This window comes from Carassius carassius, chromosome 6 (assembly GCF_963082965.1).
Source record: "Carassius carassius chromosome 6, fCarCar2.1, whole genome shotgun sequence".
Lineage (NCBI taxonomy): Eukaryota > Metazoa > Chordata > Actinopteri > Cypriniformes > Cyprinidae > Carassius > Carassius carassius.
Genome location: NC_081760.1, coordinates 19,319,530 through 19,345,005, shown reverse-complemented (window position 1 = coordinate 19,345,005; position 25,476 = coordinate 19,319,530). Strand labels below are relative to the sequence as shown.

At 38.8% G+C, this 25,476-nt stretch overlaps 1 protein-coding gene across 2 annotated transcripts in view; it reads right to left on the bottom strand.

Annotated features, from left to right (window-relative positions):
* Positions 1–25,476, bottom strand: part of sugt1 (SGT1 homolog, MIS12 kinetochore complex assembly cochaperone) — a 92,259-nt gene that overhangs the window by 51,394 nt on the left and 15,389 nt on the right. For both annotated transcript variants that reach the window (XM_059552363.1, XM_059552364.1), the window contains exons 4-6: positions 5,210–5,279; positions 4,484–4,554; positions 3,776–3,829 (exon numbers count right to left, since the gene is read on the bottom strand). In XM_059552363.1, the coding sequence (XP_059408346.1) occupies positions 3,776–3,829; positions 4,484–4,554; positions 5,210–5,279 (195 nt within the window). The remainder of the gene's footprint in view (positions 1–3,775; positions 3,830–4,483; positions 4,555–5,209; positions 5,280–25,476) is intronic.

Below are 25,476 nucleotides of genomic sequence, written 5' to 3'. Positions count from 1 at the left end.
GCTAATCATGTTAAGTACATGCTAGTCACTTGCTAATCATGCTAGCAACTTTGCTAATCATGCTAATGTCATGGTAGTCACTTGCTTTTAATGCTAGCAATATGTTAATCACTTTCTTTTTTAAACTTTTTAAACTTTTCAAACTTTCTAATTTTTTTAACCTTTCTGGCCAGGCTTTTTCAAGCCAACTTAAAGTTTGACCACAAACTTTACTATCTAATTTGTTTTAATGTTGATGATTATTTATGGCTTACAGCTTACAAAACCCCGAAATTCAAAATTAGAATATTGTGAAAGGGTTTTCATAGCTGTAAGCCATACTCATCAAAATTACAACAAATAAAGGCTTGCAATGTCTCACTTTGCATGTAATGAGTCTATGTAATATATTAGTTTCACCTTTTAAGTTGAATTACTGAAATTAACTTTTACATTATGTACACAAATGTTTACAAATGAGAAACATTATATTTGTCAGATTTAGTAGATCTTAAAATTGTGAAACACGTGGCCCTCAGTTTCAGAAACTGTCACATCGGGGAGTAGAGTAGCAACAGACCCTTCATCCTCTTCCTTGGATTTGAGACAAGGTGAGCTAATATAGTTCAAAATGAAAGCAAGCCATGTTTAGCCATTCTGACTGAAAGGTGTTAAGTGACACTAACATCGTAGTTTGTTTTATTATAGTAGGTTATAATTAGGATAAGAGGTTAATATCAAATGTATCCTTCATGTAGAGAAAGATAGAGAAGATGTGATTGAGGATGATGGTGGAAGTGAAGAGAGCAAGGGAGCATGAGTGTTACTCTGAGCACAGTGTGCAAATGAGAGATCGAGAACTATTTAAAAAACTTGATTAAAAAACTAATATAGTATGGGGGGGGCATGGGGCCCCATCAGGACTGCCTATGCATAGGGCCCGGGATCTTGTGCAAAATGGTTAAATCTAGGATTTTTTGTCCTCATGGTTGTGGTCTATCACATTCTGAAAATCTTATAAGATATTAAACATTTTTTTGGTGTGTACCCAGCAGAGCTGGATCTTCTTAATTAACCAGTTGAACCAGTTCACCAAATTGAAATGAATCATTTGAAACTGTTAGCATCTCCAGTATGCACTAATCCACGAATTACATAACTTATGTGTCTTATAAACATGCCTTACACTCCCTCTGACATGAAATAAACCAATATCCCAAGTTATTCAGTTACTCCTAACAGTACATGGATTTAACTGCTAAAAAAGAACTGATGATGGGGTGTGCACGTGCAGAGAAGCTGAACTGAGTCTCCTGTGCTGGTTTGGGAGACAGCATAGTATGTTAAGAGGCGTAACATTTCGGTCACACGCTTGAGTCATTCAGCCAGTCACAACTCACTGGATAGCTGGCCAATCAGAGCACACCTCGCTTTTTCAGAACGATGAGCTTTGTAAAATTGACAAGTTTCAGAAGGCCGGCATAGAGGAGTAGGGTTTATGAATTATTAGAAATTTTCGGGTTCAGATTCCGGTTGCATTAAAATCATTAAACAACTTTTTAAAAAACTGTGGTAAGGAAAAATGCACAATACTAAAATACTCAATGCTCAATACTGTTTATTACCTATTGTCAACTTAAAGGTTGGCAATGTCAAAATTCAACATATATTACAGTATAAAAATTTTCAGGTTCCGATTCCTGTTCCATTTAAACAAAGTATTATTATTTTTTTTTTTTACTATTTTACCTTCATTGAATGTAGTGTTGCTGGAAGTAATGTTGAGTAATGCTAGTCCATCAATCAGCATCTGCTTCAAAGTTGATGTTTTTTACACTATCAATAACATTTTGGTTTTCAAACAGGAATAAGCTTGTTGGCCAAATAGTCATTTGAGGGCTAAGACATTTGTTAATTTCCCTAAATTAATGAAATATAAACTGTTATACTTGTAACCATGTATACACACTCCATAAAGCCCATATTTTACAAGTAATGCAGTCAGGAGATGGTGTGATGCAATGAGTGGTTTTTCACATTTTTAAACATTTAAAATGCATGAAAATAAATATTTGTTCATCACTCTTGAAATGACCTGTACACGAAGTAATATAACCCTCATACTTGCATAACAATAGCAGTCTATTTATTTAGTGGTCCAAGTTGAGGTCAGTATGTATTATCTCTTAAAGTGACCGCACCTAGTTTACTAGCTGCTGTCAGTGTCCTTAATGTTAATTCAAGAAATAAAATGGGGAAAAAAAACACTCATTGTTTTAACAAGAATTAATCTATATTTAATTTATACAGTAAAGTCTATGCAATGCTATTTACATTTGATTATTCAGTTTCTGTACCTTGACACCTGCAAACTTGAAAAAAATTAAACGTTGTTTAATTTGTATATTTGTGCTATTTACACTATTTCAAACAGGGCCTACTGGTAAAACCTGCACCGGAGCCCCGCCAACACAAGCTATGGCCCTGTACACCAATCTGTCTGCTTCAAGTCGAACACACAGCTGCTACTGCCACCTTATGACAATAGATTTACACTTCAAATTAGGTAGTCTGTCATTGATGACAGTAGGTCATTGGAAAAGGATTGAAAACGCCCTTCATTTTTGTTTGCAGTAATAAATGGTGCTGCCTGCCAGCTGTAAATCACCAATAAAACGCTCCATTTATATATATATATATATATATATAATCTTAAATATCTTGAATATTCTTGAAATATCATGATATAATTTTCAGGCTATATCGCCCACCCCTACTGTTTGTGTCTCTGAGCAACACAAAACTTTAATTTCACATTTAAAGTTTTTCAAATATTTAAAATATCAGTTTTCAATGTTTTATGTCTACAATAATAAAATATTATTTATGCGTGTGTAACTGCAGGTTAAATGCGTTCATGTTCTGCATTAATCTGTGTAAATTCATCTAAGTGCCATTTCAGATGCAGCTTCTGTGTTTCCTCTGCACTGCAAAGATTAATTTTGTTGATTGATACATTAATTTGCTTGATTACAGCCCAAATATGTTATTAAAATTGACTGATTTAATATAAGAACAGCAGTGACAGTAATTAATTTTTTTATTTAAATTTTTTAACATGTATATATATATATATATGTAGGAATCAGCTATCCATAGTAGTCTTCAAGATATCTGCACAGTAACACTCTATTATTGATAAAATCCCAGGAAATATAGAGATATAATTTTTTTGTCAATATTGCACACCCCTAGATAAGAGCTTAACTTTAGGTTGTTTACAAAAGAAATCTGTCAGTGTTCTATTAATTTTATCTCTTCTTCGGCTCTTTCTTTTTATCGCAGTAGTTAGCAGAAAGCAGTGACTGAGTGATTGACAGCTAATATTAACCAATCTAAAATATACATTTAAGTTAAGAATTTAAGGATAAAATCTGTTAATATATAATTTGTAGTTGTGATGCTCCTACATTTTTGGTGAGTAACGTTTTGATGTTGGGAGCACCAGTGCTACCAAGTAAAAAAAGTTAATTTCGAGCCCTGCCAAGCTATATATGGTTGCTGCTTATTAAAGAACACTTACAAATATGGTATTACTTAGCTATAAGGAATCTTCTGAGAACACAAATCCACAAAAATCCACCTTATGTGTGAATGTATTGCTACATTTTTTGTTGTTGTTAAGCAGTTCTGTAGTGAGCTGCAATGCAATGCTTTTAATTTTAGTAAAATCTCTCTTAGTCAATCAAACATTGTGTCACAGACCAAATAAAGTGATTGGTGAATTTACACATACTTGCCATTTTATTCTCACAGTGCTCGATCCATGTTTGAAATCCTTCAACAGTGCCTTTATAAGACAAATACATATCAAAATTCAATACTATACAAGCAAAATTAAAGATTCAAATCAAGTGAACTGATAGAACTACAATTCATTCCCAGGTAGACCTGGAGTATTTTACACAACACTTAAAACTAATTTGTATAATTCTAAGGCGACACCATACATGATTTTATAGCCTGTCGGTATGGCAACATCTCTTTGGAGACATGATCACAGTCATATGTGACTCAACATTTCTTGCTTAATTCTTCACTCAACAAGAAATCTACTTCCATTCTGTTTGAATGGATGGGATATTCAGAAACAGTATACCACTGCAAAGGTATTTTAAACTTCTATTTAACCCCAAACAAGAATGAAAAACAACTTCGACTTGAATATAATGGGGCCTTAAAGAATGTCAGGCCTAAACTGCAAATTGCATTTATTATTAATTACAGAACATAAAAAATATGAAATTTGCTTTGAAGAAAACAATATAATAAATAATCGTTTATATATCTCTACAGTTGATGCTTTATTTGGATGCCACAATATATAGACTCATATTGCCCAGTCTTACCCTTAATCACAATAAAGTAATTCTGGATCACGTAGTGTCACGCCGCCTTTGAACTGTACACATTTAGGCACATACATGAACTTAGTGACACTCACAATCAAGCTCTTTTCCAGCTGTGAGGGCCTCATGAGCAGTAATGAAGTTATGAAGGTGATACTCTGCAATTCTTCAAAAAGAATAAGAAAACACATTAGGACTTTTATTAACAGTTTTCCTTCACCTTTCTTTCTCTCTCTGTAACATAGAACACGCACATCAGCCTGATCACTATATTTATTGTTCATGTAAACACTACACTTTTTTTTGTGTGAAAAGTTTAATTGTGACACATTTACACTAGTCTACACTGCACCAACAGACACCAACCGCTGGCAATAGAAAAAAATTATTGAATCAATGTTACCCGTATGTCCATTTGTTTTCACAGACTAAACATTGAATTGCCATTTGTTGGGTCATGACACGTCTAAGCAGTGTGGAATGATTTTTATTTTTTCCCCTTTGTCCTATAAGAAATATTCTTCATAAATGGGCATTTTCTCAAGTTCTCATGTTACCCATTAATAATTTAACACAGTACCTTTCTGCTCTGATTTTCTATGTGGCAACATTCTTATATTCAGTTTTGACAACACTAATGTGATCTATGCTGTCGCTCTTTTGCCCCACATCTGATTGCAATGGTCTACATTTTACAACAATACATTTTAAGGGAATTCCATCAACAGAATGCATAGCACTTCAATGACTTCTTATTGATGCTGGGATATAGAAATGTACAGTTCTGTGTTTTATGTGAGGAAACTCTATTGTGAACTTACCCTATTCTTAAGAAGGCAAGCACCAGACCTGGCTGCAGCTGGTGGGCTTTCTTAGCATCTTCAATTGCTTCTAAAACACAAAAAGGTGTTTCATAATTTGATTCAAATATTTCACCCTTAAAAAAAAAATAAAAAAATAAAACCTATCTACAGACTTATAGAAATGGCATACCCAAAACAGATACAATTCATGAAGCCTTTGGACTTCAGCAAGTGGTGCTTACCTGCCAGTTTAGCTAAACTTAGCATCAAACCAAAATTAAACTACAACATCAGTTGAGTGTTTAAAATAATCTTCTGTAATCCGATCAGGACTAATAATCATAGAACAAAACAGAAAAAAATATTATTTTATACTACAGGGCTGTTAAACACATTAATCTGATTGGTTGATAATCGTTTTAAGATGTGCAATGATTTTTCTGGAAAGGCAGGTGACTGACCGCATTATATATGATTGTGCCAAATTATTTCCTTAGGTGCACCTTAAAACAGTAAAAGAGCCAAAACAAATAAACCAACCCAATAAATACATTTTTTAAAAAAAGGATAAAAATGACAAACTATTTGCCTGTTTTTTCTCCTCCATAAAATTGTTTAATCTACAGAAAGCATACTTCCCTTTTCCCACTCTCTCTCCCATACAAAATCACATACAGAGTACAGACATTCGCACAAATGGAAACACACACAAACATGAACTTGCTGTCAGTATCCCATGACTTCACAAATTAAAACAGTTTTACAGTTGAAAAGCTACAAGACAATGTTCAGTAGAAAGGTGGTGAGTAAAATTTCTGTCCTTGAAACAGTTAAATGTATTATTATGAGTAGAGATGCTGTTAGTTAATTAATTAACGATTATTTTGTTTTTTTGCCATCATAGTTCACTGACAAGGATTGTACTATAAATATGATTGACTATTACAGGGTTAGTTCACCGAAAAATGAAAATGATGTCGTTCCAAACCTGTAAGACCTCCGTTCATCTTCGGAACACAGTTTAAGATATTTTAGATTTAATCCGAGAGCTCTCAGCCCCTCCATTGAAACTGTGTGTACGGTATACTGTCCATGTCCAGAAAGGTAATAAAAAAATCTTCAAAGTAGTCCATGTGACATCAGAGGGTCAGTTAGAATTTTTTGAAGCGTCGAAAATACATTTACAAAAATAGCAAAAACTACGACTTTATTCAGTATTGTCTTCTCTTCCGGGTCTGTTGTGAGCGAGTTCAAAACACTGCAGTTTAGTGATATCCGGTTTGTGAACTAATCACTCGATGTAACCGGATCTTCTTGAACCATTTCACCAAATCAAACTGAATCGTTTGAAACGGCCGCGTCTCCAATAAGCATTATTCCACAAATGACTTAAGCTGTTAACTTATTTTAATGTGGCTGACACTCCCTCTGAGTTCAAACATACCAATACCCTGTAATTCATGTATTCAAACAGTACACTGACTGAACTGCTGTGAAGAGAGAACTGCTAACTTATCGATCATGTTATTAGGTAATAAAAAAAATATTATAAATTATTATAAAAAAAAATATTATAAAAATGAAACGATTTAACCTACTCTTACAATAATATAGGCCTACTTGTCTGTTGCTGGGTTTAATGTATTTTTCATTTAAAATAAAAATTTTAAAATGAAAATTATTTCAAAAGGTAAGATATAGTTAAGAAAAAACATTTAGGCTAACTTCAACTCAATTTAACGTCCATACAGACCTATCTGTCTGTGCAAAATTTAACCTAATTAGTATGCATTATTTTAAAGTCTGGATAATTTAAATGTATTTTTTTGTTTAGCAAAAATATATTGAAACGAATAAATAATTTAAAATGTAGCCTAGTCTATAATTTATTTTGGTAGCCTACTTGGATGTTGTCCTTGGCTAATTCAATGATTTAGTGGCCAATACTCTATTCAGGACTGCATTTCGAGATGGGGCACCAAACAGAAAATGGTGGAAAGGGTTTTGGAGCAAATCCCAGCTATTAGATGAGTTTTGGATGACCGAGACACCAACATCTAAATCCAGGCTGCCAGGACATCGCTGTCCTCGAGTTCATGAATGCAGCACTGAAACCCGCGGCTGAGTTTACAGATCTGCTGTCTGGCGAGAGCTACGTTACAGGGTCTTCAGTCAAACCCGTCCTGAAACTCCTGACAGAAGATATGCTTAAACCATCAAATGAGGATACCACCTTAACATCGGACATAAAGCAAAAAATGTGTGGTGTTCTACATGGGAAGTATGAACCAGCTGCCTTAGAAAAAGTTTTGGCAAAGGCTTGTTGTTTGGATCCTCGATACAGGGGCGATCATATCAATATCACGGAGACAAAATCCGCACTCGTCGAAGAGATGGTGGGAGTGGAGGACGAAGAGGCCGCTGCCAGTGTATAGTGGTTGGAGACGAAGGGCAAGCGGTTGTGCCACCTGCAGCAAAGAAAAAGACTCTTGGAGACCTGCTGAAGTCAAGGACAACCTTTGCGTCAGCGCCCATACCCAAGAGAGTGCGAGCAGATAACGAGCTCACATGGTATCTGCAACGCCAATCCACTGTCCTGGTGGAGCGATAATCAGTCTAGATTTCCACTGCTGTCCAAAGTCGCGCGCAAATACATGTGTATTTGTGCAATGAGCACACTGTCAGAAAGGGTTTTCAGTGCCGCAGGGAATATTGTTACCCCAGTGCGATCCTCCCTGAAACCACATAAGGTTAATATGTTGGTTTTCCTAGCACGCAACAAGGACATGATAACCCAGGTCTAAATCACATAGCCTACGTTACCGAATAAGTAATATTTCGTTTATTATTTGTATTTTCACTTAGGTCTACAAGTTGTTCATGTGATTACCTAATTCTTTTTTTAATTTTTCATTTTTCAAATTAGAAAAAGCCATTTTCTTATTGCTTGTTTTTATGTGATACTTTAGAATTCATGTGATAATTTAGAAATTGGAAAAGGCATGCTCTTTTTGCTGTTTGGCATTTAACAATAAACAAAAATGTTTTAAAAGTCACGTGTTTTTCGTGTTTTTTGAAGCTTTGATTGTGTTTACAGTGTGCAATATAACATGAGTTCATGTTTCGCGTGTAAAAAAAAAAAACAGTATTTTTCCCACAATTAACATCTGTATACCGCTGTTTTCACTGTCATAAAAACGGGCTGATGTCTTCCTTGTTCTATAAAGTCCCTCCTTTAGAAATGCGTAACGAGTTCTGATTGTGTCAGCGGTTCCTGTGTTGTGATTCGACAGCAGCTTAGCGCACGCTGCCCTCCTGGAAACGCGATTGGGCTAGTTTTGGAGTAGTTTTGAGAAGCATGTGGGCAGGATTTGTTTTGAAAACCTGGCAATCCTGAATTGAACACACGTGCTGGAGATTTACTTCTAAATCACAGAATGCTTTTACTGACGAGATGCGCATGAAAATCGCATTCGATTAGCAACCCTACCATCTAGTTAACAAAGCTAAACAGCATAGCCCTTTGTGTAATAAGTTACAGAAACTGTTAAATGCACCAACTTAAATGATAAAATACACTTACCGGTTGTGGTCCATAAACAACGCCTTCTCCAGGTAAAGAGGGAACTGCTCCATCTTTCAAGAATAATCTTTGTGCGATTATTAAAATGATAGAGATTGAGGAAGCTGTCCTCAGCAAAATGTGCTGCACATAGTTTTACATATGGATTATAATTTTCGGGAACCGAGTTAAACATAAATTGTAACCATTGATCTGTAAATACAGCGTCCCTGGGAAGGCCAAACAAAGGTGATTGGACTCAGAGATGAAAATAACAGCGTTTCGACGACATGGCGACAAACACTCTACAAACGCAACTCTTCCTTCTCCGTGAGAGCGCAACAAGACCACGGCCCCTTTTTTGTGTATTCCTGGGGGCGGAGGTTAGTCAAAAAAAACGGTTCTAGTAACGTCATTACTGCAGAAAGTAGAGGGATGTAGTCCAAACTGGTCATTCGATGTAGGTGAATTCTGTTAAATAAAATATCTCGCTTGGCATTGAACTTTGAGCTTTAGAATTTTACAGATATTATTTATACTCTAACAACAACATTACACACTAACTAAAGTTTGAAACATGGGATCACGAAGAACAGGACCTTTAAAACATGTCTCTGTCAGTTAAAAAGCAACAATATATGGTACACAACTCAACGACAGAGCTTTGTATGCAGTAAAATCAGGATAAATTAGGTTTGAAAAAAAAACAAACGGCGGTAATACAGCATATTGCGCTATTGAGCCACCCAAAATAACTGCAGCAGAAATTTCTTAACTGCGACAGCCCTAACGCGAACCGTTTCAAACGATTCAGTTCAATTAGGTGAACTGGTTCAAGATCCGGTTACATCGAGTGATTCGTTCGCAAACCGGATATCACTAAACTGCAGTGTTTTGAACTCGCTCACAACAGACACGGAAGAGAAGACAATACTGAATAAAGTCATAGTTTTTTAAATTTTTGTACGAAAATTTATTTTCGATGCTTCAAAAAATTCTAACTGACCATCTGATGTCACATGGACTACTTTGATGATGTTTTTATTACCTTTCTGGACATGGACAGTGTACCGTACACACATTTTTAATGGAGGGACAGAAAGCTCTCGGACTAAATCTAAAATATCTTAAACTGTGTTCCGAAGATGAACAGAGGTCTTACAGGTTTGGAACGACATGAGGGTGAGTCATTAATGACATCATTTTCATTTTTGGGTGAACTATCTCTTTAAAGGTGGGATATTTTGTCCTATTGAAAGAGCGATCTGACATCATTGCTCACTATCAGCAGTTATTTTATCTATTTTCGTAACATTTCCTACAGATTTTTGCTCAGTGTAAGAAATAAAGATCAGATAAAGATAAATTAGCACAGTACCAGTACGAGTGATTGCGTGTGTGAATTAGTCATACCATCTCCATATTATTGTGAAGCTGTGGGTTGTAAATAGCCTAGTTCCTTCAAAAGTAGAAAAATATGCTATAAGTTTTGAGATTCTAAGCTACTTCGGTGATAAATCACAGGACAGCGCTGACAACTAGTTTCTGCGTTCTTCTGTGCGCGCGATCTTCACAGCTACTGTTTATATGAGTGTTCATGCCACAATGCAGCTGCGTGAACATGGTAGCTCGATATAATAATACACATCCGATTGTCTAATCGCTAAAATGTCCAAGCCATAAAACAAATACAACTGACAAAGTTTAGTGAAGACGCAAGTCTCACCGCTCGCGCGCCATCACTATGTGTTTAACCGGCGTTCTAGTGATATGTCGTTCTTGAACAAATCTTTAATGTGACTTGAGAAGAATGAGTCATCTCGGGGAAAGAGGATTGATTAGTTCATCTTTCGGGTCTTCGGGTTGTTCGTTCTTTTTTTCACGTGACAACATTGGCTAGAGTAATTAGTTAATTTACAACCTTCCTTACAAATGGGTGCATAGTACTTATTATTATTTTTTTTTAAATTGTATATATTTATTTTTTTGATTCTAATCTTCAAAAATGACCTTGTTGTATGATTTATGTCTTTTGAGTTCACCCTTCAGATTAGACTATAGAACTGTAGTGTTACTTGTTTAGGATTCAAAATGTTATTTGCTTTTAATTTATGTTATTATGTCCTTTTAGATCAATCTTCTTGTACATATATATTAAACCAAAATGTCAAGTTTGCCTAGGAAAAACAATTATTATACCAGCAAACTCAAAATTGGATTAAAAATGAACAAACTAGGCTATAAATACTTTGTATTGTAGGCCTGTATTATTATATAGCCTAGTTTTTATTTACTGATAGACAGTCAAAAAGACAAATTCATCTATATTTTATTTATAACAGGGCTTTATTTATTTATAAAATAACACCACAGATCCTGAAGAAACAGTAACAAAAACACAGTGACAGAAATGTCAGAAATAGTGTATGGGTCTATCAAATGATTAAGGAACAACTCGACCCGAAAGACTCATGAGATGAACTAATCAATTCTCCTTCCGATTCAGACTGTATTGGTTTTAGCGTATGCACTGTAAAAAATTATTTAGCAGTTTAGTTGTTTCAATTATTTTTTTTTAGTTGACAACTTGCAGTTACTGAATTTGTTCATTCAACTAAAAAAAGTTTTCAGTGTCTCAACTAGTTTGAAAGTTGACTGAACTAGATGATTTGTCCTCTCAACTTGAAAAAATGTGTTGACAATTCAATAGCAATATCATGTTCTCAACATCACTTATCGCGAGATCTCGTCATTCTCGTGAAAGCTGTTGAAGACAGAAGATGGCCGTCAGCCATACTAGTCAGTTTCTCCTCAAAGTGTGGACATTTTACCAGAATACAACTTTGGTAAGTAAAATATTCGTATCTATTGGCTTAAAGTGTAAAATTACATTTGTTGTCTCAGAAAAGTAAGTATGGTTTAAAGAGTCGTATTTTCTGTATGTAAGTTACTGTATGCAAATGTTCGTTTCGCGGCACTCTGAAGCCTCAAAATTACAGGCGGTTCCACAGTATTTTCCTTATAAATATTAAAACAGATATTCTCCCATGCGGGACAGCGGAGCTGAACTTATGTGGAGAACGATAAAAATACAGTTTGTATGTATTATTTGAGCCCGGAGCTACGTTAGAGAGCGTTCAAACAGCGCGAGAGCTCAACGGATCACTTAATTAAATTAAAAAATTAAAAAAAAGGAACTGATCTAAACCTTACAGCGTAATGACATCCGTCAGAATATACATCGATGAAAAATAAGGGGAAAAAAGAAGATTACTACTCGAACTGTGTCTTTTCTGCATGTTATAAGGTAAACGAATGAGCACCATAGATGAGCACCTCCCTCAGAGTTCTTTTGGAGCGCTTAACGTTACATTTGATATCGCTGACATAAGCTTGGTTCAGTTGATTTTTTACAGTCTACGGTTCAGATGAAGCTCTGAAGGTAACATTACAAACTCTTCTTTCAGTTTTCGCTTTTCATATGTGCAAGCCTAATTTTTTGATTCTACTTCGTGATCGGTGTATTGTTGTCGCTCCTCCGCTCTTCCGTGTTCGTCACTAATCATCGGTGCATGCATGACACCTATGTCTTATTTTCATCCACCCGGAATGGCTCTAATGAAAGTGAGAGAAAAGTGTTTAAATATGTTTTGAATAACATTTTAAATATGTATATTTTTCTTACAAAAACACATGGATTCGCTACAGGAGGCCCTTATTCACCTCTCAGAGCCGTGTGAGGTACTTTTTATTATGAATTGATGCACATTATTTGACTACTTTTTATTTTATAGCCGTGAGTGCAGTACACCTGCAAAGCGTTAGCACTCGTTAGCTTGTCATTAGCATTTTCATTCGAACCTATCGCTGTTTTCTTTTCTCCTCTCCTCTCTCTCGCTCCAGTTTTTCCACAAGTTCATCAAACAACCGCAGTTAGAATATTTCATCAAGCACGGTGAGTAATGGCTTCTCCTGCTATTGTTATTTGCACCTCTTGCCACATGTACAGTTTATCTATCTCTGTGGCTGATGAGGGATTCACATGTGATAAATGCAGGGAAATTGTTAGGCTGACAGAGAAGATTTCAGAATTAGAGATACGCATCCAAACTTTAATTGAGGACAGTAAGAATGTTAATGGCTCTAGATACAGCTTTGGATGTGTCTAGCTCAGGGATTCCTGTACATTGTTCGGTTCCGGCAATAGAGCCCCTGCAGCAGGGCAACTGGGTGACAGTGAGGCAGCATAGTCGTGGGTAAAAACACCGCTCTTCTGTTCCGATCAAAACATTAAACAGGTTCTCCCCACTCAGTGATGCACCCACTGAGAAACTTGATGAAAGTGCTCTAGTTATTGGTGATTCTATTGTACGGAACGTGAATATAGAGATACCAGCCACCATGGTCAAATGTTTACCGGGATCCAGAGCGCCTGACATCTTGGCAGATTTAAAAGTGCTGGCTAAAGCTAAACGTAAATACAGTAAGATTGTTATTCATGCCGGCGCTAATAATGTTCGACTTCGCCAGTTGGAGATCACTAAAAATAACATTAAAGAGGTGTGTGAACTTGCAAGCACGATGTCAGACACTGTAATATGCTCTGGTCCCCTCCCTGCTTACCGTGGTGACGAGATGCATAGCAGATTGTCATCACTCAATGGTTGGATGTCTAAGTGGTGCCCACAGAATAACATAGGTTTCATAGACAATTGAACGAGCTTTTGGGGTAGACCTGACCTGTTGAAAAGAGATGGTCTTCATCCCTCCTGGGGTGGCGCCACTCTTCTCTCTAGAAATATGGCAAATAGTCTTAGTGTTTATACTTGACTAACTGGGGCCTAGGTCAGGAAGCAGACAGACTGGCTAAACCGACAGTCTGCGAGCTGCCTCACGTCACAGAGGTCAGCTAATTCTCAGCACATAGAGACTCTTTCACCTAGATATCACACTATATAGACTGTGTCTGTTCCCCGAACTAGAAAATACAAAAAACCTCCAAATCAAGTTAAGATTAACAATTTAATTGAGGTTCAACAAATAACAGATGCAATATGAATAAACAAATGATAAAGCTTGGCTTATTGAATGTCAGATCCCTTTCTATGAAAACACTTTTTGTAAATAATATGATCACTGATCATAATCTAGATGTGCTCTGTTTGACAGAAACCTGGCTAAAACCTGATGATTACATTATTTTAAATGAGTCCACTCCCCAAGATTACTGTTATAAACATGAGCCGCGTCTAAAAGGCAAAGGTGGAGGTGTTGCTTCAATTTATAACAACGTTTTCAGGATTTCTCAGAGGGCAGGCTTCAAGTATAACTCTATTGAAGTAAAGGTGCTACATATAACATTATCCAGAGAAACAAATGTTAATGATAAATCCCCTGTTATGTTTGTACTGGCTACTGTATACAGGCAACCAGGGCACCATACAGACTTTATTAAAGAGTTTGGTGATTTTACATCTGAGTTAGTTCTGGCTGCAGATAAAGTTTTAATAGTTGGTGATTTTAATATCCATGTTGATAATGAAAAAGATTGCGATCAGCATTTATAGACATTCTGAACTCTATTGGGGTTAGACCACACGTTTCAGGACCTACTCATTGTTGAAATCATACTCTAGATTTAATACCGTCACTGATGTTGATAGTGTTGAAATTATGCAGCCAAGTGATGATATCTCAGATCATTATTTAGTTTTGTTCAAACTTCATATAGCCAAAATTGTAAATTCTACTTCTTGTTACAAGTATGGAAGAACCATCACTTCTACCACAAAAGACTGCTTTGTAAGTTATCTTCCTGATGTATCCAAATTCCTTAGCATATCCAAAACCTTAGAACAACTTGATGTAACGAAAACTATGGACTCTCTCTTTTCTAGCACTTTAAATACAGTTGCTCCTTTACGCTTAAGGAAGGTTAAGGAAAACAGTTTGACACCATGGTATAATGAGCATACTCGCACCCTAAAGACAGCAGCCCGAAAAATGGAGCGCAGCTAGAGGAAAACAAAACTAGAGGTATTTCGTATTGCTTGGCGGGAAAGTAACCTATCCTACAAAAAGCATTAAAAACTGCTGGATCCGATTACTTTTCTTCTCTTTTAGAAGAAAACAAACATAACCCCAGGTATTTATTCAATACAGTGGCTAAATTAACGAAAAATAAAGCCTCAACAAGTGTTGACATTTCCCAACACAACAGCAGTAATGATACTATGAACTACTTTACTTCTAAAATCGATATTATTAGAGATAAAATTGCAACCATTCAGCCATCAGCTACAGTATCACATCAGACAGTGCACTATAGACCCCCTGAGGAACAGTTCCACTCATTCTCTACTATAGGAGAGGAAGAATTGTATAAACTTGTTAAATCATCTAAACCAACAACATGTTAGACCCTATACCATCTAAGCTCCTAAAAGAGGTGCTTCCAGAAGTCATAGATCCTCTTCTGACTATTATTAATTCCTCATTGTCATTAGGATATGTCCCCAAAACCTTGAAATTGGCTGTTATTAAGCCTCTCATCAAAAAACCACAACTTGACCCCAAAGAACTAGTAAATTATAGACCAATCTCGAATCTCCCTTTTCTGTCCAAGATACTAGAAAAGGTGGTATCCTCCCAATTATATTCCTTATTAGAGAAAAATGGTATATGTGAGGATTTCCAGTCAGGATTTAGACCGTATCATAGTACTGAGACTGCTCTCCTTAGAGTTACAAATGATCTGCTCTTATCATCTGATCATGGGTATATCTCTCTATTAGTTTTATTGGATCTTAGTGCTGCGTTTGAAACAATTGACCACAACATTCTTTTGCATAGACTTGAACACTTTGTTGGCATTAATGGAAGTGCATTAGCATGGTTTAAATCGTACTTATATGACCGCCATCAGTTCGTAGCAGTGAATGAAGATGTATCATATCGATCACAATTGCAGTATGGAGTACCTCAAGGCTCAGTACTAGGGCCGCTACTCTTCACGCTTTATATGTTACCCTTGGGAGATATCTTCAGGAAACATGGTGTTAGATTTCACTGTTATGCTGATGATACTCAGCTCTATGTTTCTTTGCGGCCCGATGAAACACACCAATTTGAAAAACTAATGGAATGCATAGTCGATATAAAAAACTGGATGAAGAGTAATTTCTTACTGCTAATTTCTGAAAAAACAGAGACATTTTCAGTATGTAGCATTATGATGGTGGAGAGTTTGGAAACTTTCAAGATCCTTCTGATGTTAACAACATTTGTTTCTCAATCCAATGTTATTTATTATACATCACATTCTCAAGTGTTGGTTCAGATCTTTAGACGTGTGTGTGTTTGTATTTTAATTTTTTTTATCAATTATCAGTTGATGTGTTGACAGCAAATTGCTTGTTCAATTTAAATGTGAATGAAAGTGTTGTCTCTATCATTAAATTACATTTTTTTAAAAAGTGTTTTGTCATCTTTATATAAACATTTAAGGCAGTGGGGTAACATTTGTTTTACGATTATTGATCGAAGTAAAAAAAAAAAAAATCCCTGTTGAGACAACATGATTTAGTTGACTGGACTAGAAAATAATAGTCAAGTCAACTTAAAGAAATTTGTTACCTGGACTAATTCCACTCTAATTTGAAGTTGTTTCAACAAGAAATTTTTTGTCAAGATAACAAAAAAATATTAGGCAGCGGGGTAACATAATATTTTTAGTTGACTTTACACTTTTTTTACAGTGTGGGTCTGTCAAGTGATTAAGGAACGACTCGACCCGAAGACTCATGAGATGAACTAATCAATTCTCTTTCCGGCTCGGATTGCATTGGTATAGCCGTATAGCCATAGACAGTAAAATAAATATATAGTATAGCGTATGGGGCTGTCACGCGATTAAGGAATGACTTGAACCCGAAGACTTTTCAGACAAGACGTGAGGTGAGCTAATCACAGACTGTAGACCCAGGTAAAAAAATTAATTAATCTTTTCTGTATCTTATAGCATTTGAGTTTTGTATTGTTTTTAGTGTGATCAACGTTTGTGTAAGTACTAGATGTGTTGGGGAAGTAACACGTAACATTTTAATTACATTTTGCTAAAATGAATGAAATGACTCGAAAAAAAGATTCGGTCATTTTGCTGAATGAGACTCCAAAGTCAGAGTCGGTAAAATGATCTGAACTTCCCATCACTACGGCGTTCACGTCCGTGTTTTGCTTTTATGCCACTGACTGGATGAGGCAGAGTCATGTGGCTACCAGTGTTGCCAACTTCTTTCAGTGGAAAGTAGCTAAACCCCACCTGAAAAGTCGCTAATTAGCATATCATGATGTAAGTGCGTCGTATGTATTGCCTCCCTTTGCTCACATCCTGCATTTTAATTCAGCCAAATTCTCAATAAAACTGTTTTTATTAACATACTTTAATGTTTCTGTTGTCAGACAACGGAATGAATATTATAATGACTATAATATATAATAATGAATATTATATATTATAAGCGTGGTCCGTTAAGACTACATAACCAGCTCTCAAACATTAATCTGCACTAAAATCCTATTCACAACATTGTCTAATGAAATCAAATACACATATGACAAAGTCAATGGTTGTGCTGTGACTGATGTCAGCTATATTTGCATGTAAAAGAGTTACAAGAACCAGAATCTTTTCTTTTCTTTTTTTTTTTTACTGTAAGGGCTGCTCCTCTCTGCACTCGCTGAACAGAGCAGATACAGAAGAGACGCGTGTGCACGCGCTGGGAAAGAGAGAGGTCGCGCTCGTGCTGCAGAACCGGATAGTCTCAAAGACTAAATAAGGTTTTGCCCAAAAGTCGCTAGATTTGTTATCAGTAGCTTTTTTGGAAAAAAGTCGCTAAATCTAGTGACAAAGTATCCTAGTTGGCAACACTGGTGGCTACACACGCGGTAGTATGCTTTTAAGGGGGAAGAATTAACAGGATTAAAAAAAACGAAATAACCGACAGGGGAAAATTAAGTCGGTTAGAGGTTCTGAATTCCGATTACTTTTCGATAAATGTAATACTTTTGCATTGCAAAGGTGCTTTGACAATCTGTATTGTGTAAAACAGATTGTATTGTGTACTGATTTACTTCAGTGAAAGAAACCAAACGATGTTAAGTCATCATTTACTCACTATTGTGTTGTTCTAATGCCATTTGACCTTTTTCTTTTATTTTCACAGACCACAAAAGGTGACATACAAAAAAAAAAAAAGAAGGACTTTTTAACTCCAAGACTGTATAGCAAGAAGAGGCAAAAGGTATGTATGGTTTGATGGAAATCTTTCTATATTTTTAATTGATATGCTTAATCTTTGCATTTAAATAAATTCTCATGTTGAGAAATATGTGATAAAATGTAAGAAGAATTAGTGTGGTCAAGGGAAATTTTTCATACTCGTATTTCACGTTCAATATCTCATGAAAAAAAAAGGTAGGAAAAAAATATGTTTTGGTATTGTCCCCCAACATAAGTGCTGTATGTTAAATTTTGTGGTGATGTCATGAAGTAATCAAAAGTTGCAGCATTTGGAACCAAGAAAGCCTTTCGTCTGTGGTATAGAAGCATTTTGTTAGGGCTCCTCTCCAAGGCCTCGACAAAGTAATTTAACAGTTTTTTTTTTATTTAGATGTATGCCATTAAGTGTCTCTACGCATTTAACCCTCTGGAGTCTAAGGGTATTTTTGGGGCCTGGAGAAGTTTTGTCATGCCTTGACATTTGTGCTTTTTTCAGTTTCTTATAAATATCTAAATGGGTAAAGACTAATCTCACTGTAATCAGCACAAACTGGGCTGTAATAATATGTGAAATGCATGTATGTACATGATTGTGTTTTTGAGAAAAAAAATATTATGCGTGGTTAGTGAAAAACTAAAAATGTTAAAACGCTTGAATAAGGCAAAAAAACACATAAAGAAGAATGGTTCCCGGGATTTTTGAGAACTGGAGCTTGTAGCCTAGAATTTTTCTTTCTAAATGATGTGAAAATCATCTTGTTTACTCACTCACAGAAAACAATATATTGATTTAAATTTTCTAAGACACTTTTTGTTGGTAAAAGTCATATGCGAGTAGGCGTCAACTACCATGAATATCATTGTGATTTACACCTGAGAAGACAAAGGGCCGCATAATGAGCTGCATAATGAGCCATTCAGTCATCTGTGCCACTGTGAGTGAGGAGTTACAAGAGAGAATGTGAGAGCAAAATAAATCTATATAATTTTATGTTTGTAGTTTATTAAGAATATATTTAATTATCCCACAACATAATTTAATATCCACTTGGGGGAGCAGTTAAACAGTTTATTAGAAACAATCAAAGCTGACTTTCAAACAAATTGTTTGGCATGCTTACTCCAGTCATACAATCCTTCAGAAATCCTTTTAACAATCTTATTTTCTACAAAAAAAAAAAAAAAACGTTTGTTGTTATTATTATCATCATTATTATTAATGTTGAAAAGAGCTGAGAATATTTTTCTGGGTTTTTAGGGGGAATAAATGGAAAGAAAAGCATTGCTTTTACATTTGTTACAGTTATCTATTTGTTACATTTATATTATTTACATCAAGCTTTCGAAGGGTATAGTGTTGTATATTGTTATTGAAACTTCATAATGTTTCACTTGATTATACATTTAGTCAGGAATTATAATTTGGAAAAAGTCTAACTAGTAAAACGTTTACACGTTATGTGAAAACTAGTACAAGTATATAAATAAATAAAAAGAGACTTACTCATGTTTATGATCTCTGCTGAATAAAGTGCTTCATTCTTTTTTTCTGAGGAAATCCATTTCTCAAATCCTCAACCACATCACATCTTTTTGGGGTGAATTATGTGTTATTCCTCTCATCGCGAAGCAAACAGTAAAATAAAAAAAACTTGAACAGTCTCGCTGCTTTTTCTTCTGTTATGGGCGTATTCAAGCTGCGCGCTTCAGTTTGAATCTGAATAGCGCGTTCGGCGCGGGGGCGTGGTCACATTAGATATAATGAAGGGAGACATGAAAAACAGACATCGCGTTGTTTTCATATGGATTACTTTATCACAGAATATCTGTTTTCGGCGGCACTTGTTTAGTTTAAAAATAGACATGTCAAGCTTTCTATAGATACCTCTCTCATGTATTTTCGTTGAGTATTCACGGAGTTACAGTTCATTTAAATGACGTGTTTGTAAAAGAAGATCAGCGCAGACAAAGGCTGCAGACAGCGCACCTTGTTTGTTATCTTTATTTTATAAGTGCACAAACTTTTGTTGTTATTATGTCTGTATCCAAAAAAAAGTAGACCCTTTACAGATTCGATTGATGTATTGCTCTTATCTGTACGATTAAAACTGAAAGTGTAATTTAAGTTCTTTTCGGGGTTATCAGGAGAAAATGACTCAAAACGCGTATATGCGTTAATCGACTCCAAAGGGTTAATGTGAACTTTTGTCTCTATTCAATAATGCCGAAGCTGAATTCATTGTTATTACAACTCGTGCACACCCACGCTTCAAAACATGCAACGTGTTTTAAATCACGGACTTAATTGAAATTCGAAAATCACACTAAGGATACTGCAATTCGTAATTAATGTTGGTAGGGTATATCGTGCAGCCCTATGGTAGGTAGGGTGGGATGGGGGGCAGCACATGACTGTGGCAACTTTAACATTTGAAAGGATACAATGGCAAAGTTATTGCTTTCCTTATTCAAACTGATTTTTTTGTTTCATGAATATATTGTTGACCCGAAGTATGAAAGCTATATCATAAACTTTGAAAACATGAGCTATATCACTGCTTATCGACACTAGGGGTTTGACATAAATACACTTAACTCACAATATGAAATATAATACAGATACCTGATTCACTAAAAACTGGATGACAAGTAATTTCTTACTGCTAAAATCTAAAAAAAAATAAAAAAAAAACGGAGGTGCGCTTCTTGTCCGGTGTGTGACCTTCTTAAAATAGATATGATGCCGGTTTTCAGGTTGGCTGTCAGTTGTCCATCCTCATCCAATAGGGCCATTGATTCCTCTTTAATGAGACACAGCACAGGGAGAAGAGATGACGCGGTTACGCTGATCTGTGATGTGACTCTCTTGGCATGCAGCATTGTAGCTGCGTTCAGTTTATAATTATAGTGTAAGCTCTCTTTTAAACTAGAAAAAAAAAACAACAACGGTGGAGATGGTGTCACGGTGGGAAAGTGATGTAACTGGTGTTGCGGCTTTAAAGCGGTAACACCGTCAACGCTGTCAATCACGACAAGCCTTGAACCAGGTAGTATGACCATATTAGCCCGGTCCTGTCAACACTGCACTGGCTCCCTATCAAACATCGCTTCGCGCCCTTCACGCCACTTCCCACCGAAACGGGTGTGGCCCAACCCTATAAAAGGAGCTCGAAAAGGCTGACTCACCTGATTTTTCATCTCTTCAGCGAAGCTCACGCATCGCTGGATCACGAAGGAAGCAAGCGCCGTCTGATAGGCATCTCAGCGGGACGAGCCACTTCTGAAGCTGCTGGGCTTCGCCGCCTTCCACTGCCGTTCCTGCTGCGCTCTCCGGCGCCTATATCCTTTTATATATCCTTGTGTGTGTTCGCCCTGCGACGCACACTCGTAAAAGAGCTGCGTCTTTTTAAAGATGCCCTCGTGCGGCTCGTGCAGAGCCCCGCTCAGCGAAGGAGACCGTCACGTCATCGGTGTCTCCTGCCTGGGTGAGGACCATGCAGCGCTCGCGCTCGCTGACGGCGGCTGCTCTCACTGCGAGCTAATGCCGATGGTGACTCTGAGGACTCGCCTGGCATTCTTCTCCAAGCCTGCATCCTCCGCTGCGCCGCAGTGCCGTAAAAAGCGCCGCTCTCAGCGTTTACCGGAACCGCCTCCAGCTCTACCGAGCTCGCCGGTTCCCTCCGCTTCACCGGCCTCCCTTGCATCGCTTCCCGATGGTCAGCGCCCGCTGTCTGCCGCCGCGTCCTCCGAGGAAGTGGATTCTCAGGGCCGCGTCGGAGGAAGAGGACACATGCTCTCTGCTAGCTTCGGGCAGTGAGGGTTGGGCGAGCTCCGAAGATCGACTCAGATCGGTCACGCGCACCACATAGTAAACGTGCCCACTCCTCAGTGCCCACAAACACTGTCACACACGGCGCGTGGTTTCTGTAAAAACGAAACCCGTGCACGTACGCTCTGCCCAGGCAGACAGCGAGTCGAAAGCAGTAAATGTGCACACTTGCAGCCCACAGTTACTCGCAGACATCACGAGTCCCACGGGACCCGCTCAGCCCTCCCTCAATCGGTTAAGCACCGGGACGGGGTCGGGGAGGAGCGATCTGCCCACTGTGATCAGCGCGCTCCTCGCCTCAAATGCCACAGGCGTAATGCCCATGTTACAGCACACCGAAGCGCCGCCGTTGCCCAGTCAACAGAGCGCGCTTCGCATCCAGCCCTTAGCCATTCATGCAGATGCATGGTCAGCGCTTCCGGGGGTTTCGGATTGGGTGCTAGGCATTATAAAGAGAGGCTACTCGCTACAGTTTTTTCGACGCCCTCCGCGCTTTTTAGCGCGCGTCGAAACCACGGTCAAAACAGAAGTAGCACACATACTTCAGGTCGAAATATCAAAACTGTTGAGCAAAGGGGCTGTAGAGCCTGTGTCTCAAGCTCAGAGCGAGGGGGGCTGTACAGCAGATACTTTCTAGTGCCCAAGAGAGACGGGGGTCTCAGGCCCATACTGGATCTAAGACAGCTGAACAAGGCATTGGTGAAACGCAGATTCAGAATGCTTACTACCAGGAAGCTCCTCGCGCATAATCGCAGGGCGGTTTCGGGTCCCGAAACCTGTACAGGCTGACGGAACGCCTCCTGGTTTGGGCTCAGCGCAACTTGCGCTCGCTGGGGGCAGTTCATGTGCCTGGGCTACAGAATCTGGGTCCAGACAGGCTGTCCAGAAACAACATTCCCACGGGCGAATGGTCTCTACACCCAGAAACAGTCCGGCTGTTGTGGGAGGGATTTGGCAGGGCAGAGGTGGACCTCTTCGCGTCCCACGAAAACGCTCACTGCCCCGCGTTCTTTTCCAAGAACGAAAGCGCGCTGTCACGGAGATGGCCGTGCTGCCCGCTTTATGCTTTCCCTCCCGTCTCCCTCCTTCCGCAGGTGATAGAACGGGTGAGAGAAATGAGATGTTCAATACTGCTTGTAGCACCTTTTTGGAAGAACCAACCATGGTTCCCAGATTTGATGCAGTTAGCAGACATCACCCCGTGGCCCGTGCCATTGAGGAGGGACCTCCTCTCGCAGGCCAGGGGCTCGATTTGGCACCCTCAACCGGAGTTGTGGTCCCTCCATGTGTGGGCGCTCAACGGTTACCCGCTGATCTCTCAGTGGGAGTGCTAAATACCATCACTCAGGCTAGAGCTCCATCGACACGACGGCTGTATGCCTCTAAGTGGTCGGTGTTCTCCAGCTGGTGCACAGCTCGGGGATGTTCACCCCTTAGTTGTGAGGTGACGGAGGTTCTCTCCTTCCTACAGGAGCTGTTGGATAAGGGCAGAGCCCCATCCACGCTCAAAGTTTATGTGGCGGCCATCGCAGCGTTTTCTGAAACAGCGCTCGGTCAGTCAATAGGAAGGAACGATTTGGTCATCCGCTTCCTCAGAGGAGCTAGGAGGCTGAATCCTCCCAGACCTCCGTCAGTCCCTATATGGGACCTCGCGGCGGTTTTGGAGGCCATGAAGGGTCCCCCTTTTGAGCCTATCCAATTGATTAGCCTCCAGCATCTGTCATTCAAGACGGTATTCTTGTTGGCTCTCGCTTCAGTGAAGCGTGTGGGTGACCTGCACGCGCTCTCGGTGAGCCAGTCGTGCTTGGAGTTTGGGCCTAATGACTCAAGGGTCATACTCAAACCTAGGCACGGTTATGTGCCAAAGTCCCTCAACACGCCGTTTCGGGCTCAGGTTATTGCCCTGTCTGCCCTGTCGGTGTCAGGAGAGGATGGAGACTCGAGTCTTCTTTGCCCTGTTAGGGTTTTAAGAGCTTATGTGTCTCGCTCCGCTGTCTTTCGACAGACTGAACAGCTGTTTGTCTCGTTCAGTGGACGTTCCAAGGGAATGGCTGTTTCGAGACAGATTCTATCCAGATGGATAGTTGACGCCATAGCGTTAGCTTACGCTTCCAGGGGCCTTCAGTGCCCACTGGGCGTCAGAGCACACTCCACGAGGGGCGTCGCCTCATCGTGGGTGTGGTCTACTGGGATCTCCTTGCAGGATATATGTATGGTGGCAGGTTGGGCCTTGCCGTCTACATTTATCAGGTTCTATAACCTGGAGGTTCCCGCCTTGCAAGCAAGGCTGCTGTCGGTGTAGCCGAATCAGGGCCCTGATGGGAATTCTGAGTTCGTGAGCGTTATGCGCTGCCGACTGTTATATGGGCAGTATTGCGTAAGACCCGCATTGCCACATTGGTCAGGCCTTGCCTCGACTGTGTGATGTTGTATTGCCGCATCTACGGATGCTGCTAGATATGGGTCCTTTGCTTCAGGTTTATTGGTGTGTGATCCCTGCGCGCACGACGTTTTACATGGGGTTCCCGTAGCGTCTTAGCTAAGACGCAGTACGAGAGAACTCTCGTAAGAGAACGTACTCTGTTACTAACGTAACCTCGGTTCTCTCTAGGAGAGGGAACGAGTACTGCGTTCTCTGCCGTGCGTACGATTCACTCTGATTCGCTTCGGCGATGAAATAAATCAGGTGAGTCAGCCTTTTCGAGCTCCTTTTATAGGGTTGGGCCACACCCGTTTCGGCGGGAAGTGGCGTGAAGGGCGCGAAGCGCCCTTATTGGTCTGATATTGCATCAGCCTGCGCTCGATAGGCTGTGCACTTGCCACAGAACAGCTAATGAGCGAGCGAGCAGTCTCGCCTATGGCTGTGTACTGCTGCAAATGCGCTTTACAAAAATTCAAAATTAAGGATAATTTTTTGCTTCAGTATTTAGTGAAAAGAGACTTTTCCCGTAGCGTCTTAGCTAAGACGCAGTACTCGTTCCCTCTTCTAGAGAGAACCGAGGTTACGTTAGTAACCGAGTACGTTTCTCTCTTATTCCGAGGCCACCGTAGCCATCAGATCCAGTCTGTATACAGATCAGAGGGTCACTGCAGTCACTCGGATCCAGAACGTATCCAGACCAGATGGTGGAGCAGCACCAAGAAAGGACCTCTACAGCCCTGAAAGACAGTGGAGACCAGGACAACTAGAGCCCCAGATACAGATCCCCTGTAAAGACCTTTTCTCAACTGAGTCTGGTTTCTCCCAAGGTTTTTTTCTCCATTCTGTCACCGATGGAGTTTTGGTTCCTTGCCACTGTCGCCTCTGGCTTGCTTAGTTGGGGTCACTTCATTTACAGTGATATCGTTGACTTTGATTGCAAATGATTGCACAGACACTATTTAAACTGAACGGAGCTATGTTCAGTTTAAACTATGTTTAAATCCAATACATTGTAATATTTGGCCCTGTGCAAACTCAAACGTTTATTTTGAAATCGCAAAAAAAAAAAAAAAAAACAGTAAATATGTTTTGGCAATCATATAATTCTTATGGAGATGACATGATTACTCTGGGCTGTTTGCAAAGCTCTGCTGCTTTTAAAAGGTTTTTCTATGTAAATATTAAATATGTA